The following is a 17,441-nucleotide window of genomic DNA, read 5'->3' on the forward strand; positions in this document are numbered from 1 at the left end:
TCTTTCCCAGCATCAGGGTTTTCTCCAGTGAGTGCAAACATGTCTTTCAAATGCCGGGAAAGATGCCTGGCTTTAAAGTTTGATGCGAACGTATCAAGCAAGCTAGTACTGTGAAAGGGTCATTATGGCTCCTGATTCTGCCACTTTCTCCAGATACTTGGTGACATATCTCTGCAGGTCTGCTATTGGTTCACTGACTTCAGCCTTTGAGAAGTTCCTGGTGGTGATGCACTGTGCTAAAACTGATGCTGCTTTTGGAAGAGCAGTTCTTCAGAGCCTGTTTCTTCAAGACGACCTGCAGATAACATCAGGTACATGGCTCCCTAGTCATCAAATCACCGCAGACTGTGACTGCAGCCATGAAATTAAAAGACGCCTGCTCCTTGGGAGGAAAGCGATGGTGAACCTAAACAGCATGATAAAAAGTAGAGACATCACCCTGCCAACAAAAATACGCATGGTCCAAGCAATGGTATTCCCAGTAGTCATGTATGGCTGCGAGAGTTGGACTATCAGGAAGGCCGAGCGCCGAAGAATAGATTCTTTTGAACTATGGTGCTGGAGAAGACTCTTGAGAGTCCCTTGGACTGCAAGAAGATCAAATCAGTCAATCCTAAAAGAAATCAACCCTGACTGTTCCCTGGAAGGCCAGAGACTGAAACTGAAGCTCAAATACTTTGGCCACCCAATGAGAAGGGAGCACTCCCTGGAGAAGAAGACCCTGATGCTGGGAAAGACTGAAGGTCAAAGAAGACGGGGATGGCAAAGGATGAGATGGTTAGACAGTGTCATAGATGCAACGAAGATGAAATTGAACCAACTTCAGAGGACGGCGGAATATAGGAAGTCCTGGCGTGATCTGGTCCATGGGGTCGCGAAGAGTCGGACTCGACTGTGCGACTGAACAACAAACAAAACTACATAGATCCATGGTGTAGGGTTCCCAGTCCCCCAGTGGGGGTGGAGGAACCCCTGCCTTTTGCAGTCCATGGAAGTGATGTCATCACGTCGGAGGCGACGCTCTGGTTTGTGGGCAACACTGTGTTTGAAACCAAATTTACCATAGAGTTTTGTCCAAAAGCCACAGCATTGCACCACCACCACCCCACGTGATGACGTCACTTCCAGGTGATGTTGTTGCACCAGGGCCTGCACTTGTGGTTTTACCAGAAGTCCCTCGACATCATTTCCGGTCTCTCGGAAGGACGTTGGGAGCCCCCCGCTGGTCAGGTAGGTGAACCTGGCAAACTGACCACGATGACCAGTGAGAGTTGCCAGCTCTGGTTTGGGAAATACCTCGAGATTTGGAGGATGGAGCCTGAGGAGAGCAGGGTTTGGGGAGGGGAGAGACCCCAACCGAATATAGTGCCATGGAGACCCCAGTCAAGTATAGTGCCATAGAGTCAGCCCTCCAAAGCAGCCATTTCCTCCGGGGGAACTGATCTTGGTCATCTGGAGATCAACTGTAATAGCAGGAGATCCCCAGGTGCTACCTGGAGTTTGGCAACCTTAGTCTTCGTCACTCCATAATATCCATAAATCGGGAACGTGAGAGGAATTTACTGGGAGATGTGCAGGTGTGTGGGAGCGAGAAACAGAGTTGTGATTGTCGCAGACACTCCTTTCAGTTCTCAGTCAGTTTCCCCATCCCACCCGGGTTGCCAAAGTATCCTGTCCCTTTTGTTGTGGTGGTTCAGTTGCACAGTCGAGTCCGACTCTTCGCGACCCCATGGACCAGATCCCGCCAGGCCTTCCGGTCTTCCGTCGTCCTCTGAAGTTTGCTCAATTTCATGTTCGTTGCATCTATGACACTGTCTAACCATCTCTTCCTTTGCCGTCCCCGTCTTCTTTGACCTTCAATCTTTCCCAGCATCAGGGTCTTCTCCAGTGAGTGCTCCCTTCTCATTGGGTGGCCAAAGTATTTGAGCTTCAGTTTCAGTCTCTGGCCTTCCAGGGAACAGTCAGGGTTGATTTCTTTTAGGATTGACTGATTGGATCTTCTTGCAGTCCAAGGGACTCTCCTTTAATACAGGTTTAATTACTGGAAATGGGCCGCTGAAGCTTTTTATGGCATGAAGTTCAATAGCATCACATGCTAACTGCAGCAGATTAAGCTGATATTAAATGGACAGCTAGAGGGACCAGTTTAAGAGCTGGCAAGTCTCCCATTAACTGATGCGCAGCTGCTGTCGGTATTCTGTGCCTCCTAGAGCATGCTCAGTCCTCGTTGGGCAGGGTTTTCTCCCCTCTCTCTTTTAATGAATTGCCCAAATTATGTTTTTTCCTGCATAGTCAAATATGCAGAAACCCCTGAGACTTTGAGAGGGAGAAGAGAGAAAAAAATTCCCTCTTTCTGCTTTCTCTGTACTATGCACCATGACGTAAATCTCTACTCCCTACCCATCCGTAACTTACAGTGCAGTAAGAGCACTTTTCTGGGAGCAAGCCCCATTGAGCAGGCTTCAGTAGAATTCTGAGTAGATCGGCTTACATTGCAGTGTTAGTCCCCTTTCCCCCTAAACTGGGAAGCCCCGGACCTTTTTGCTGTCCTGCATTTGCCAGCGGAGGGGCCAGGGCTCCGGTTCTGTTAGAAGAGCACAGCTGCAGAGAGAAACTGGGATCTGAGCCACCTCTCCTTTTCTCTGCACAGATAGACAAAACAGAAGACAAGTCCCTGGAGGAGCGTGGCCGGATCCTCATCTCTCTCAAGTACAGCTCCCAGAAGCAAGGTCTGCTGGTGGGCATCGTCCGCTGCGCGCATTTGGCGGCCATGGATGCCAACGGCTACTCGGATCCCTATGTGAAAACGTAAGTCTGAGTGTTGTGCAGTGTAGGGATGTCAGGATGTAGGAGTGTGCCACTAGTCATTCCTTTTAGTCTTTTCATCCCACCCGTTTTCTCTCTGTTTGTTTCCCAGGTTTGTTCGTTTCCTTTATAACAGCAGTTCCCAACATGGTACCCACCAAGGGCTTTTAGTGGTTTGGTGTAGTGGTCAAGTGTGCGGACTCTAATCTGGGAGGACTGGGTTTGATTCCCCACTTCCCCACTTGCAGCTGCTGGATTACCTTGGGCAAGCCATTGGTTCTGTCAGTAGTAGAAACAGTATATTAAACAATTATAAAGTTGGTGGTGTCACAACAACAACATTAGTGCATACTGTAGCTATAATAAGGCATAAGATACAATATTTCCTCCTTTGTAGACAAGACATAAAGTCCATGTAATCAGTGTAACTTGATAGGAGGAGAACCTATGATTCGCTTCTTACACTAGGAACCTTGTGGTTTGTTGAAATTGCTGAAATCAGGTTCCACTTACACAGGCGGCAAACTGAAGAAGTCGAAGGAAACGCATCTTCCAAGTATTTAGAATGGGCGTCTTTGCAAAGGCTGTTTGGACAATGTTATGACTATGTGGACTCCTAAGCCAGGCCCCTAAGACTCACGGGCAGGCAACCCTAGGCCATCACGGGATGGGGAGACTTAACCGGGAGCTGGAACAATGGAGCCGGAAGTAAGTGCGACATGCCTACGTCACCCAGATGTGACGAAGGCACGTCAGTGATGTGGGGTTGGTGATGCTCTGGTTTTTGAGTAAAGCTCTATCGTTTGAAGCTAATTCTGCCACAGAGTTTTGCCCAAAAAACAGAGCGTCACTCCCCCCCCCAACATCACAGACATGCCTACGTCACTTCTGAGTGATGCTGACACATCGCATTTACTTCCGGCTTCTTGCCTGTTTTTTTGGGTGTGTGTGTGTGTGTTAATTTTGCCCCGCTGGCCAGCTGGCTGGTGCTGGGAGGAGCCCTGGGAACCGGGGGATCCCCTGCACACCGGGGGGGGGGACCTGGCAACCCTATGATGGCCACAGGAATAAGCAGCTTTAAAAGGGGACTAGATAGGATTCATGGAGGATACGTCTATCAATGGCTACTAGCCATGGTGGCTGAGGGGAACCTCCACATTCAGATGCACTAATCCTCTGATTCCCAGAGCCATGAGGCAACATCGGGCTCCCTGGCCTGTTGCTGGACCTCCAGAGGAACTGGTTGACCACTGTGTGAGACAGAATGTAGACTGTAAGTCCAGCAGGGCTCTTCTTATGTTCTTAAGGTAAGCCATGGCAGCCATTTTGTGTCTCCCACCTCGTCCTGCGGCAGCCATTTTGTGGCTGAACCCACCACCCTCGGTCAGAATTCCAAAGGTGCCTGCAGGCTTAAAAAGGTTGGGTCCCCTTGGTTTACACCATTTTTACTTAGCATTTATACATCAAACAACAGCATTTAGATGCAAAAAAACAGGCATTGTTCTTTACATCAATATCAGATTTCCTTATTTTTGTGGGAGCGGGGCTACTATTTTTTCTGGAGATGCCTGGGAAAGGGTTGTATTTCTAATTAGGTAAATAATAGGGGTCGAGAATTAAACCTTTCATCCTGGTGCCAAGGCCTCGATCCATTAGGGCTGCCAAGCCGCGGCGGGGGATCCGCTCGTCTTCACAGGATCCCTGCCGCGGGGGACAGCGATACGCGTTGCACCGCCGTCGCCAGGATGTGACGCTACGCATCGCTCTGGCAACAGGCCCGTATAGCCACATTCCTGAGAGCTGCCCCTTGCAGTTAGAAGCTGGCTTCGTTGCCTTCCTGCCTGTTGTAAATGTCTACACTGAAGACTAAAACTAGTTTACCTGTCCCAGCTTTCTCTCAAGGAATTCTGGGGATTGTTGAACCCTCTTGTCCTATTACAGCCCTGATGATGGCAAGCTGTGTTCACTGGCCTGTTTCCTGGAGAGGAAGTTGGGTTCCTTTTATTCAGCCTCCACTGTGGGGCAGGTGATTCTGTTGCACATAAGTGTATTTGAGCCCACAAAAGCTTCTGTCACCATAAACCAGTTCGACTTTAAAGTGCCTGTGTACTCCTTTTTGTTTTGCTAAAGCTACTGAACATGGCTACCCCTCTGGAATTTGTTGCTCCCTTTAGAAAGAAGCCTCTGGGGAACCTCTCCCTGTTGTGTCCTTAGCATCTGGTTCTCAAAGATATACTGCGTCTAATGATGGAGGTTTTCCTTACCAGAGGTGACAGTTTTTGAAAAAACGAATTCGTGGAGGTCTGTCTGTGACTCTTAGGCCCCGTTCACACGGAGCATTTGCCGTGCTAAAGATACGGATGATAGGTGGATTTTCCGGGCGCGATCACACCGCAACATCTGGGAAGTATAGTGAACCCGTGGCTAACCCATGGCTTTGTGCCGAGGATACGGAGTAAAAAACTAGTACTTACGATGTAATAGTTTCTGGAAAACGCGGGGCAAGGGCGGGTGTCTGATCCCGTCGCGTCCTAGTCCCGTCGCAAACCGGTTAGTTTTTTCCCCCAAGTCTTCACAGGATGCGCACAAATGATCATGCGCCTGCTCACCTTTTGGTGAGAAAAAAAATATTCCCGTTTGCCACAGAAGTGGCACCTGGCGATTGCTGCTGTGATTGTGCCGTGCCGCTTCTTTGCCGTGATGCAGGATAGCATTGCTGCCAGCACCTCACGCCCTAACCACAGGACCTCGACGGGACATGTGATCGGGCGGTCGCACGTTATTTTGCTCCGGGGCAAACAGCCACGCTTCCCCCCCGCATTTTCCGGCCCGTGTGACCGGGGCCTTAGTCATGATAGTTAAATGGAACCTCCATGTTCAGTGGCAATATACCTTTGAATACTAAATGCTCGAGACAAACGGTAAGAATCATCAGCTTCATGTCCTGCTTGGGAACTTCTCGTATCTCCAGTACCCTAGCAACAGTTTTCATCAGAGGACAGGCTCCCTGCATGAGGTGAGGTAGATGCCTACCAAAGGCAGTGCCTTTTGTGTCGTGGCACCTAGTTTATGGGACACTCTCCTTGGAATCCTTCACCTGGCACCAAATCAAATGACCTCCTAGCTCCCATGTTTTTCTTTGCTGAGTTTTCTTTTTGTTTTGGTGGGGTTTTTTGTCTGTTATGTAGCTGATACCCACTGGGGTTCCTTTACACTTTTTTAACTTTTAGATTGATGATTTTCATTTACTACGGGTGATTTCGAGCCATTCGTCGCCAGCCATTTACCTTTCCTCGAAAAATCCCGTTTCGGTTTTGCTTCCCCTTTTTGCAAACCCGATCTGTAAGGCTTTATTTCTGTGCTATTGTCTGTTTCCTTTGGTATAAAATTCCCCATGTGGTTTATATAACGGTTAACATGTCTGCATATAAACGGCATAAAAACATGTCCAAATGTCATAAAACGAACAAACCCATCGGTAATGTCAGCTCCCGGAATGGGCAAATGAAAGCAATTCTGATGACAACAGCATACATAAAGAAACACAAAAGTCAGATTTACGCAGCCCTAGTCTTAACCACCAGATTTAGTTGCATTTTTAGATGGATGTTTGTTATTAGTGATTTAGGAGCATGGTTCAATTTCATTCTCATTGGCAACTGCCTCGGGAAGAGCATGCGATAAGTCATCTCTTAAATAAACAAAAATGATGATATCTGATAGGCTTCAGCCGGAAAGAAAATGCTAGTTTGGATAGATCTATCTAGTCCAGATACTCTAGATAGAACTGTCAAGATGACATACCTATCTAAATGGATCCGTTCTTAGAAATTTCCATCTCTCCTGGCAACCTCTGATATGATTTGCTCTTGTATCTCCTGTGTTGGTCTTTGCCCCGGAGCGGAGGGTAGGGCGATTCTACATCTAGCATTCACTCCACATTTTCTCAACTGGGAAGAAAAAGGTGCCGCTCAAAACCACATTCAGATACCTCGAATGCTGTACGGACTGCAAGGTCACCCCTGAACGGCCATGAAAGGGCCACAAATCTATGCAGAAGGTACAATAAAATCCGATGATCAAAGAAAGCGAAAGTGGCATGGCATGTGGAAGATACCATAAAACCCGAAGATAAAAGGAAATGAAAGCAGCATGCAACGCAGGGGGGGATTTCTGTTGCGTGAGTCTACATTGTGATACAGGGATAGTGTGAACCGTGACCCCCTTTTTCTGTATGTGGCTTTCCTAGCCAGCCCATCAAGATAATGGCTAGTGCAAGGCATTTTGGGGGGCCAAAGAAGATATACCCCCTCTTCTCCTGCTGGCCAAGCCTTGTGGCCGTCCAGGCCCAGGAAGGAATGCTGGTCAGCTCTCATGCCGCTGATGGGTAGGAGCCAGCCGAGCCCCTGCAGCATCTTCTCAATTTGCTGCCCCCAGGAGTCACCTGCAGGGCTTGGTTGGAGAGCTGTCCCTGTACAGGGTGCACGTGAGGGATTCTAAAGGGGCCCTACCTGGGTATTAAGGGTTCCTTAAGTGCGCAATTAGAATCCAATGCTGCTTGAACATTTAGATTCGAGTGCAGCAGTACCTTAGAGACCAAGGAGGGCTTTCGAGAGTCGAAGCACAGCTGTGCTCAAAGCTCAGTGTTCTACTTCAGTCCAGCACAGCTCCCCTCTGAAGCTGCTTTACACAAAGTTAATTTGTGTTCCGAGGGAGGGGGGAGAGAAAAGCAAGGTAGAAATATCTAAATCAATCAATAACGTTGGTGGGTTTTGTGATATTGAGCTAAGTATGCTAAAAAAAAACCTTCCCCTCCCCTCCCCGCCAGGTAACCAGAGCAAGTGGAGTTGCATTTGTGGACCAAGTGTAAACCAGACCATGTGAGAGATTTCATGTTCATGAGGAGCACGCTAGTCCTCTGTGTTCAAGGAAGCCTTTTTCCCCACACAGGGGAGCATTGTAATGTATTCAGATGCTGCCCTGAATGCATGAGGATGAACGTAGAATCATCCCATAGAGAAGCTATGCTAAGCTTCAGACGTCGGCAAGGATTCGCGCCGAAAGTATTGTGTCCAATCACATTTGAACTGTCTGTAGTGGGAACGATTATGATTGGGCTGTTATTCGCTCAACCTGATAGGTTGATAATTGTAAAGTAGGTGTGGCTACATTAGCCCGGAGTGTTTAAATACCGAACCGCTGCAATGAAAGTTGGTTCGGGCTATCAGAGAAGTTGTACCGTGTCAGAGAAGTTGATCGTCGAGCTGAAATAAACCTGAGTTTTGCTGAATCACTCTCTGGCTATTTTGTTAAGCACGGACTTAACAAGCATTCACTAGTTTGGTGTAGTGGTTAGGAGGGCGGACTCTAATCTGGGAGAACTGGGTTTGATTCCCCACTCCTCCGCATGTAGCTGCTGCTGTGACCTTGAGTCAGTCAAAAGTTCTCTCAGAGCTGTTCTCTCAGGAGCAGTTTTTGAGAGAGCTCTCTCAGCCCCACCTACCTCACAGGGTATCCGTTGTGGGGAGAGGAAGGGAAAGGAGATCGTAAGCCAATCTGTTCTGTCTTCTTCTTCTCTGATTCGCTCATCTTTCTGCACTCTGGCGTGGCAGAAAGGAAACAGTAAGAGCTACTCCCTGGGATTCTGCTTTTCATGTCGCTCAGGTCTTAAACCTCAGATCTGTGTTTATTTTGCTTTCAAAAAATCAAAATCCTATGGGAAGACAACCCAAATGCCGTGCTAAGGGGAAAACTGGATTCTGCAGCTTGTATACTTTATATAGAGCGAGCATAAAATCTGCATTTTTTGTGTATTTTGCATAATTTTATTCTACAGTTTTAAAAATCTTGCTTAATTTATTCCGGTTTTACTGGTCATGAGGAATGGGGAAGAAGAAAAAGAAGAAGCAGCAGCAGCAGCAGCAGCGGTGGCGCAGGCAGTAAAAAGCCTGCAATAATCTATCAGTGAACAGCCATAAGGCTGTTCAAGTCCCACCGCGGCCGGGGTGAGCTCCCAGCCCTTGTCCCAGCTCCCGCACATCCAGCGGTTTGAAAGCCTAGCAAGTAGATAAATGGGTACCTGCTCCTAGGTAGCAGGGGGCACCCTCCTCCCAACGGATCGGAGTGCAGCAGGAGTGCCGGCGAAGCAGCGGTGCGGTGTGGTGGCAAGAGGTGACGAGTGGTGATCCGGTGACCCGGCGAGCATGGCGAACATCCGACGTCGAGCAGCGGCAGAATCCAGGCGGAGATTGGACCAGGAAGCGCGGCGACGCAACGACTCAGTGTGGCGGAGCCAATGGGACGAAGGCCAGGGCTGCGGTCGTCACATAGCCGTGCACCGTGAAGACCTCGCCTGAAGGAGTCGCTGCAAAAACAAGACCTGCACTGAGACGCCATCGCCAGGAGGTGGAGGAAAAAAGCCCACCACGAAGAGCCGAGAGAAGAAGAACAACAGCGAAAAAATACAAGAGCCCTGCGGTCCGGGTGCCGGTAGGCATTCACTCTTCCCCCTTGTACTGTGGCCCTAGATAGGAATGTGTAAAATGACTATGTAAACCGCTCCGAGCCTTCGGGAAGGAGCGGTATAGAAATGTATGTCTGTATGGAAGAAGGAGAAGAGGAGGAGGAGGAGGAAGAGGAAGAAGAGGAGGAGGAGGAGGAGATTGGATTTATACCCCCGCCCTTCACTACCCAAAGGTGTCTCAGAGCGGTTTACAAACTCCTTTCCCTTCCCCTCCCCACAACAGACACCCTGTGAGGTAGGTGGGGCTGAAAGAGCTCTGATAGGAACAGCTCTTTTTCAAGAACAGCTCTTATCAGAGCTATGGCTTGCCCAAGGTCATCCAGCCAGATGCAAGTGGAGGAGTGGGGAATCAAACCCGGTTCTCCCAGATTAGAGTCCGCGCACTTAACCACTACACCAAACTGGTGAAGTTCTGAGGGCCACTGAAAAGCAGCCCCCCCTCCCCAGACTGGCACCTGAGATTTCAGAAGGCCATTATACCCACTCACTTTCACGCACATCTAGAAACTTGCTCCTTATTAAAAATGAAGGAATTGGATTTTGTACTCTCTACCGCATCTTGCACTTTCCCTCAACTCCCACCGTGGAGCTGGTTGAGACAGTCTCTGTCATTCTAAGTATCTGTGAATTTTTCTCCTATCCTTCTGCCAAGGGGTTCACAGTTTCCCCCTCCTCCATTTGACACTCTCCTCAACCCTGGGAAGTAGCTTAGGCTGAGATGGAGTGACTGGCCGAAGGGCTTCCAGTGAGCTTCCAAAAACACTGGGGATTGGAACCCGAATCTCTCTGGTGCTGTTTCGTCTTGACATTTGCACCACACTGGCTGTCTAAGCCCCAACACGTAAGGACTGTTTTTGCACTGTCTACGAAAGGCTTTTCTTTTCCTTTTTCACTGCTGAATCACATTTGATTGAGTTTTTTTCACCCTTGTCGGGACACAGATGGAAATCCTCTCCCCCAGTGCTTGATTTTGCAACCAGCCCATTGCTTTGTGTCAACTCCCAACTGCGTCGATCGGTTTGCACGGAGGGCTGCAGGCAACGGGCCGTGAATGAGGCTGTCTCTGGCCAAGAGAGAGGCTGCTGCGAGGAACATTTGGGAGGAAGGCACAGGAAAATATATGTCTGCTGGCAAGTAGAACGGAATGGCCGCCCTGCACTGTTGAAAATGGGTGGCAATCTCATGACCCTTCAGAGGAAAAACAATGCATTTCCAGCCAAGATGTCTCCAGAATCCTATTGTTGTACTGGCCTGTCAGCTTCTGGTATCAGGTTACCACATCTCTTGCTGCTTCTCACAGATAACAACCCGTTAGGTCTAGGCTCAAAAGTGTCTCTCAGGAGACTTTATAGCCACGCACCCAAACGTCACACAAACAGCCAGCTTCTCAGGAACAGTCCTGTAAAGACTCATTTCACTATCAGCAGGCAGCTGGCATCTAGCCAACAGATGTACACTTTGCCTCCTAGCCTGTAACTCTGTTCTCAGCCTCCTTCTGCGGTGTTCCAAAGGTGCAGGTGATTCCAGAGGACTGGGAATGGCTAACTGACCTTTGCCAGCTGAATTAGAGCTGGAGGGTGGAGGTGATTCTGAACTGACTTTTGGTCGTAAGTCCTGGCATTATTCTGCTGGTCGGCTTCTGTCGACTCTGGACTGGCTACGCAGGGCCCCTCCTCCTCTGAGGAGTCCTCACTGTCACTTAGCCCTGGCTGACCCATGACAATTGTCAAAACGAAGAATGCTATGAATATCTGAGATTTTTGTCCTCCAAAGGGGGAAAAAATAACACATTAGCTGTTACAGACAGTTGGCTAGAAGCAGATTCGGAAATATTATTGCTAGATTCAAATCCCCCTCCCCCATAAAATCAAAGTAACAATGGGATTCACATGGCTATGTGCAATTAATACAGTTCTGTATATATGTGCAATGGCAAAATCAGCATGACATTCAGTGTGAATATGTAAGAGATGCACTGTAGCAATTTGGAGCTGTCTTGCAAAAGCAGTAATGTCTGCTTTGGGGGAGAAGCACTGTTGACCATGTGGTGCCCAATGATGTCAGAATGTGAAAACATGTTGCCACCTGTTCCAGTCCCAGACAGCTACACCTGAGAACCCTAGTTTTACCTCCTCTGTGTCTCCCGCCATAGGCCTAAAGGCTGGCTCCCATAAAGCGTCTGTGCCAAGAATTGTTCCCCTGATAAGCACCAATCTTTTGCCCTGCTCATTCTCACCAGTCCATCTCCTCCCACCCCCACTTGCTGCCTATTTTCCACACACACACACACTGTCATTTCCTGGCAGTAAGGATACGGCCAGACACACAGTCTGCGCGGCACTATTGGGGTGGTCACACACCACAACACAAGAGTGCAAAGATCCAAATGTTATTTTTTTTAACTTTTCCTCCTTCTCCAGCCACCCCTCCATCAGTCCAATCTACGTGGGGTGGAAAATGTTCCAAAATGGAAAATTTTCCAGAATTTTTCATGGAAATTATTCTGTTCTACATATCTAAATATATCTATAGTTGCCAGGTTGATTGTGCTGCAAACCAGTCATGTTACATGGGTGAAATGTGGGATATAAAATATGGACAAATCCCAGTGCTTGTACGTGGCGCACTTGCCTCCATTTGCTAACGTTAAATTATGTATTTAAATTAGAATCAGAAAAATGTCTGATTCAGATTTTTCCGGAAAGCCCATTCCTCTGAGGCACTAAGCTGTCCTCATCCATTGCCAGAATGCGGAGGACGTGAGAATCATTGGAGATGTCTGGTGTTTCTTTTGCATACTTAGTCTGCACCTTTTCTCAAAGGGGTTCCCGGTGCTGCGTGCGGCCATTCTTGGTTAGGATTTGGCTGTCCTTGGCTCTCTTTGTGGAGTGCAACATTGGACATCAGCGTGCGAAACAGGTCTGGGTATACATCAAGACGGGTAGCCGTGTTAGCCTGTCTGTAGCAGTAGAAAAGAGTAGGAGTCCAGGAGCACCTGAAAGACTAACAAAATTCGTCACAGATGTGAGCACTGACTCATGAAAGCTCATCCACTGCTACAAATTTTGTTAGTCTTTAAGGACTAACTCTTGCTGTTTTCTACAGGTCCGGGCACTTACTCCAAACAATACAGACAATGTGTCAGGCCAAAGACCATCTAATTCAGTGCTCTGCCAGGCAGAGGCTTCTAGGAGACTTCCACACTGAACATCCTAAATGGTCCTCCCCACTAGCTTGCCCCAGCCTGGGTAGATGAATGTTTTGCTCCCTACATGTCCTGCTCCAGACGTGCCCCATCATCAAATGTTTTATTTGGCATTCTGCTGAATTTCGGTTTCTCAGAGCTTCGTTCGTATGCGAGGTTGTCCCAGTCTGTTCTCTTTCATTCTTTTTTGTTCTCGTGCAAGGTCCAAAAGATATTTTTTTCTTTGCTAAATTTCCCAGTCTTCTTTGTTTCTTCATTTTTATACTATCGACTCAAGGACAAGTGCTAGTTTTCACCGAAACCTTTCTAACAAGTTTCATTAATCTGTTTGAGCAAAAGGACTCAAGTTGTGTCCTGAATGTAGCAACGAATGGGGATTCGAACCCAATCTCACAGAGACTAGTCCGACACACTTAACCATGACACCACATGGGCTGTCTGCAACATGCATTTTAATATGCATTTTAACCAATACATATGTTCGGAGTTTTTCTATAAATATTATAGATTCAGGTGGGTAGCCATGTTGATCTAAAGCTTATACCTTGAATAAAACTTTGTTGGTCTTAAAGGTGCCACTGGACTCAAACTTGGTTCTATAATTATGAGAAATATTTGGATAGGAGCGCAGATAGTACACATACACTCTAAGTAAAATCTGGGATGTGCCAACCATAAGTTGACAGAAATACTAATGGAATTCTGTTCTGTATCATAGACAGCTTTGACCAGGATGGCATATTCCATAGAGAATCCATATGAGGGAATAATTCAGAAACACCCCCAACCCCACCATGTGGACCTCAAGAGGTACACTGCCTCTGAGCATGGAGGTTCTGTGTAGCTCACCTGGCTAACAGCAGCTGCCTCAATGGTGGTTTCTGCTGATGAGGGCTTGTCTTCTCTGTCTCTTTCTCTCATTCCATATTCCTGAGGTCTGTGGCTGGCCCCACTCCACTTCCTCTCTGTGGGACGCCTTGGCAAGGCTTTGTGTTCTGTGTGTGGCTTGCGTACATTGTGTTTAGCTGGAGACAACGGAGAAGGTGGGGGAGAGGCGTGGAAGCGGAGGGCGCGCCGCGTCAGACAAAAGGAAAAGGTGCCAGAGAGAACAAGGCCCAGGGAAACAGATTGGCAAGGCGAAGCAAAGGAAGCTGATTCACTCTGGTTGTTTGTCGCACATACAGTGGGGGTGGAAGGTTTTGTCAGAAAGACCAGAAGGGCAGTAGGCACTGGGAGCTTCCTTCAGTTCAGCAGCGTCCCTTTCCTCCGTGGGCTCATTGGATGAATTCGGCGGCCGTTCGCCAGTGCTCGGCAAGGATGGGATGACTGGAACCGGCAGGTGAACGGCCACAGCAGCCGTGCAAAGATGTCCACAGATGGGTCTGGACCACAAAAAGGGTATTCGCCTGCTCTCGGGGCCGGGCTGCTGGCCGAGGGCAGCTGAATTTGGACCTGGAAGGCATCTTTGTCACCTTCTGGTCCCAGAACCTCTTTCTCCTTTCTGGTGATAGAAAATGCTGTCAAATTGCGGCCAACTTTTGACAACCCCTCAGGGTTTTCAAGGAAGGAGATGTTCAGAGGCGGTTTGCCGTTCCCTGGCTCTGTGTACCGACCCTGGACTTTCTCAGTGGTCTCCCATCCAAGTACTCTCACAGGGTGTCTGTTGTGGGGAGGGGAAGGGAAAGGCGTTTGTAAGCTGCTCTGAGACTCTGAGTGAAGGGTGGGGTAGAAATCCAATCTCTGCCGCCTCCTCCTCCTCTTCTTCATGACCAACCACTTTTGGGTGGGTTATGAGCTTTCAAGAGCTTTCAGTGCACTGACAAACGGAGCTTTAACTTTCAAAAGCTTATACCCAAAAAATCCTGCTAATCTCTAATATGCTAGTGGACTCAAGTCTAGCTTGTCTGGATTGGGACCCATGGAATGGCTGTGAATCACTGGGGGTGGGGCTGTGGTTCAGTGGAAGAGCCTCTGCTTGGCATGCAGAAGGTCCCAGGTTCAATCCCTGGCATCTCCAGTTAAAAGGATCAAGGAGTCGATGATGTGAAACCCTGGGACCCTGGAGAGCCACCACCAGTCTGAGTAGACAGTAGTGATGGACCAAGGGTCTGATTCAGGGTAAGGCAACTTCCCTTCCTTTCTTCCTTTCTTTCTTTCTTCCTTTCTTTCTTTCTTCCTTTCTTTCTTTCTTTCTTTCTTTCTTTCTTTCTTTCTTTCTTTCCCTCTGTTTTGCCTTGCCCAAAATCCATTGATCTCATTAAGATATGCAAATGAGACAATAGCGACTGCGGATGGCGTTCCAAATGGGAGTTTCTTAGAAGCTCCTTTTCTTCAGTGATTATCTTCTCAGTGCCATTTTTGCATGCAGAACTTGCGTGCCGTTTCCTTCCCCACTGTAATTAGCCTTGGATGCTGTGGGAAAGCGAGCGTGAGGATGCTTCTGTGGGGGGGGGGAACGGTCTGGGAGGGGCTGTGTATTGGAGAAATGTGGGGGATCCTCTTTCAGGCTCTGCTGGTTGTTCTTCCTTGATTCGAATTCAGGGACGTCGTTAAGGAAAAAGGGATCTGTTCTTGGTGTTGTTTGTTTATTTGTATTGTAGGACCACTCTTCTTTTAAAACCATGCCTACAGTGTGGTGAAGTGTTGGTATCTGGGAGACCCGGGTTCAAATTCCCATGGAAGCTCGTTGGGTGACCTTGGGCCAGTCACACTCTCTCAGCCTAACCCACCTCACAGGGCTGTGGTGAGGATAAAATGGAGGAGAGTGGAATAACTTAAGCCGCTTTGGGTCCCCACTGGGGAGGGAGGTGGAATATAAATGAATTAAACAAGCAGACATACAACTGTGTCTGCCCTCTCTGTCATCGGCAGCCAAGTGCCTTTGTTTCTTGCATGACCTTGCATGTTTTAAATGTTTATTTTTAACATGCTTGAAAACCACAGTATTGTCAGTTAAATGGGATACATTCAGACATTCCACACACGCTTGGATGCTCTGTCTGAGAGGGAGGAAAGCATGAACATTCTCATTGGTGTCTTGGTTTGGTCGCTCTGAGCAGAGGAACCTCAGCGCAGCTTTTTCGACCCTTCAAGAGCACTGCTCAGCCCGTCCCGCCCTCCAAACAAACCAGCGGAGCCCTTTCCCTGAGTTCAGCAGCAATCACCCACAATCCTTCAACAGGGATCTCCCACAATCCTTCTGCTCCTTCAGAAATTGTTTCTGTTGAGGGCTTTCCTGTCCTCCAGGTCAATATTCTCTGCTTTTCACAGACACCGGCTGTCCAAAATCTCTAGGAGAGAAAGGTGTTTGCCAGCATGGGCTCTCTAGGGCTGTCAGCCTCCAGGTGAAGTCTGAAGATCTCCCAGAATAGCGACTGTCCTCCAGACGACAGAGTTCAGTTCTCCCAGACAAAATGGCTGCCCTGGAGTATGGACTGTGGGGGACTGTATCCTCCTGAAGTCCCTCCCCAGGCTCCACCCCCCAGAATCTCCAGGTATTTCCCAACCAGGAGTCAGCAACCCTATATGTAGGCTTGCCAGCCCCCAGGTCTGGGCGAGGGATCCCCCGATTTCAGGGGCTTCTCCCTGCCATGGACCAGCTGGCCAGTGGGGGAAACCCCGCCCCTAAACAGGGACATCACTGTGCGATGTCCCCGATGTGATGACGACAATCGGAAGTGACATCATTGCATCAGGGATGTTGTGCGGGGATGCTCTGGTATTTGGGCAAACTCTGTTGTTTGAGAGGGGAAAAACTATAGCGTTTCACCCAAATAGCAGAGCGTCCCTGCGCAATTTATATGCTCTGGTATTTGGGCAAACTCTGTTGTCTGAGAGGGAAAAACTATAGAGTTTCACCCAAATACCAGAGCGTCCCCGTGCAACATCCCTGCCCACTCCTGGATCACCCCCAAATCCCCCCGCCGAAGCGATGAGGAGGAGACCTGACAACCCTACCTACATGTGAGAGACGCACTCAGTGCACTGGAGATTCAGGGACCTTCTTAATCCACAGCCACTAACCCTCCCCCCCCCGAGACACTTCACATTGCCCACGGCCTTCCATTTAAACCCTCCCTGCCTCCCTTTCCAGCTGCCCCTCACACATCAGGCATATTTTCCTCCCTTGAAGTAATCCAGCCCTGAGGTCTTGTCTGCACACAGCACGATCATCGGCAGGGCCCTTTCTGCTTATAATTAGGTTTCATGGCTGGAAAAGCTTTCTCCATAACCGCCCCCCCCATCATTGGCTTGTTAGGTGCCTGTCAGCTCCATCTGCTTGTTTTCCAAAGGAACCTAATTCCTCTCACTTGCAGCTGAAGAGAGACTTTGGCACAGGGTCTCCCTCCCATCAGGCAGAGGGGGGGGGTGTTGGGGGGGGCGGTGTAGATTTGGGTATATTGTAAAAACCTGAGGCAGATTGTCAATCATTATTATTCTGTTTAGAATAATAACAATCATACATTCTTCAGGGGAATGGCAGACTGGTGGCCCAGGGTTCAATCTGGTCTTCTGTTGGCTTCTCACCTGGTCCCCTCCCCCCCAAGTCCATTAGCCCTTGTGTGTTAGATTCTGGTATTTTTACACTACATACATACATACATACATACATACATATATATACATACATACATATACATATATATACACATATATATACATACATATATATACATATATACATACATATACATACACACACACACACACACACACATATATATATTCTAGATTATTATCAGTGAAATATCATTCAGCATATAGAATGATAGAGTTGGAAGGGACCTCCAGGGTCATCTATTCCAACTCCCTGCACAAGGCAGGAAATTCACAAATACCTCCCCCTCCACACCCCCAGTGATCGCTGTTCCATGCCCAGAAGATGGCAAAAGACCTCAAGGATCGCCG

At 48.4% G+C, this 17,441-nt stretch overlaps 1 protein-coding gene across 1 annotated transcript in view; it reads left to right on the plus strand.

Annotated features, from left to right (window-relative positions):
* Positions 1-17,441, plus strand: part of LOC107119197 (double C2-like domain-containing protein beta) — a 213,454-nt gene that overhangs the window by 188,180 nt on the left and 7,833 nt on the right. Inside the window, exon 12 of the mRNA XM_015421658.1 lies at positions 2,651-2,808. Within this exon, the coding sequence (XP_015277144.1) occupies positions 2,651-2,808 (158 nt within the window). The remainder of the gene's footprint in view (positions 1-2,650; positions 2,809-17,441) is intronic.

This window comes from Gekko japonicus, unplaced genomic scaffold (assembly GCF_001447785.1).
Source record: "Gekko japonicus isolate JY-2015 unplaced genomic scaffold, Gekko_japonicus_V1.1 scaffold2327, whole genome shotgun sequence".
NCBI lineage: Eukaryota > Metazoa > Chordata > Lepidosauria > Squamata > Gekkonidae > Gekko > Gekko japonicus.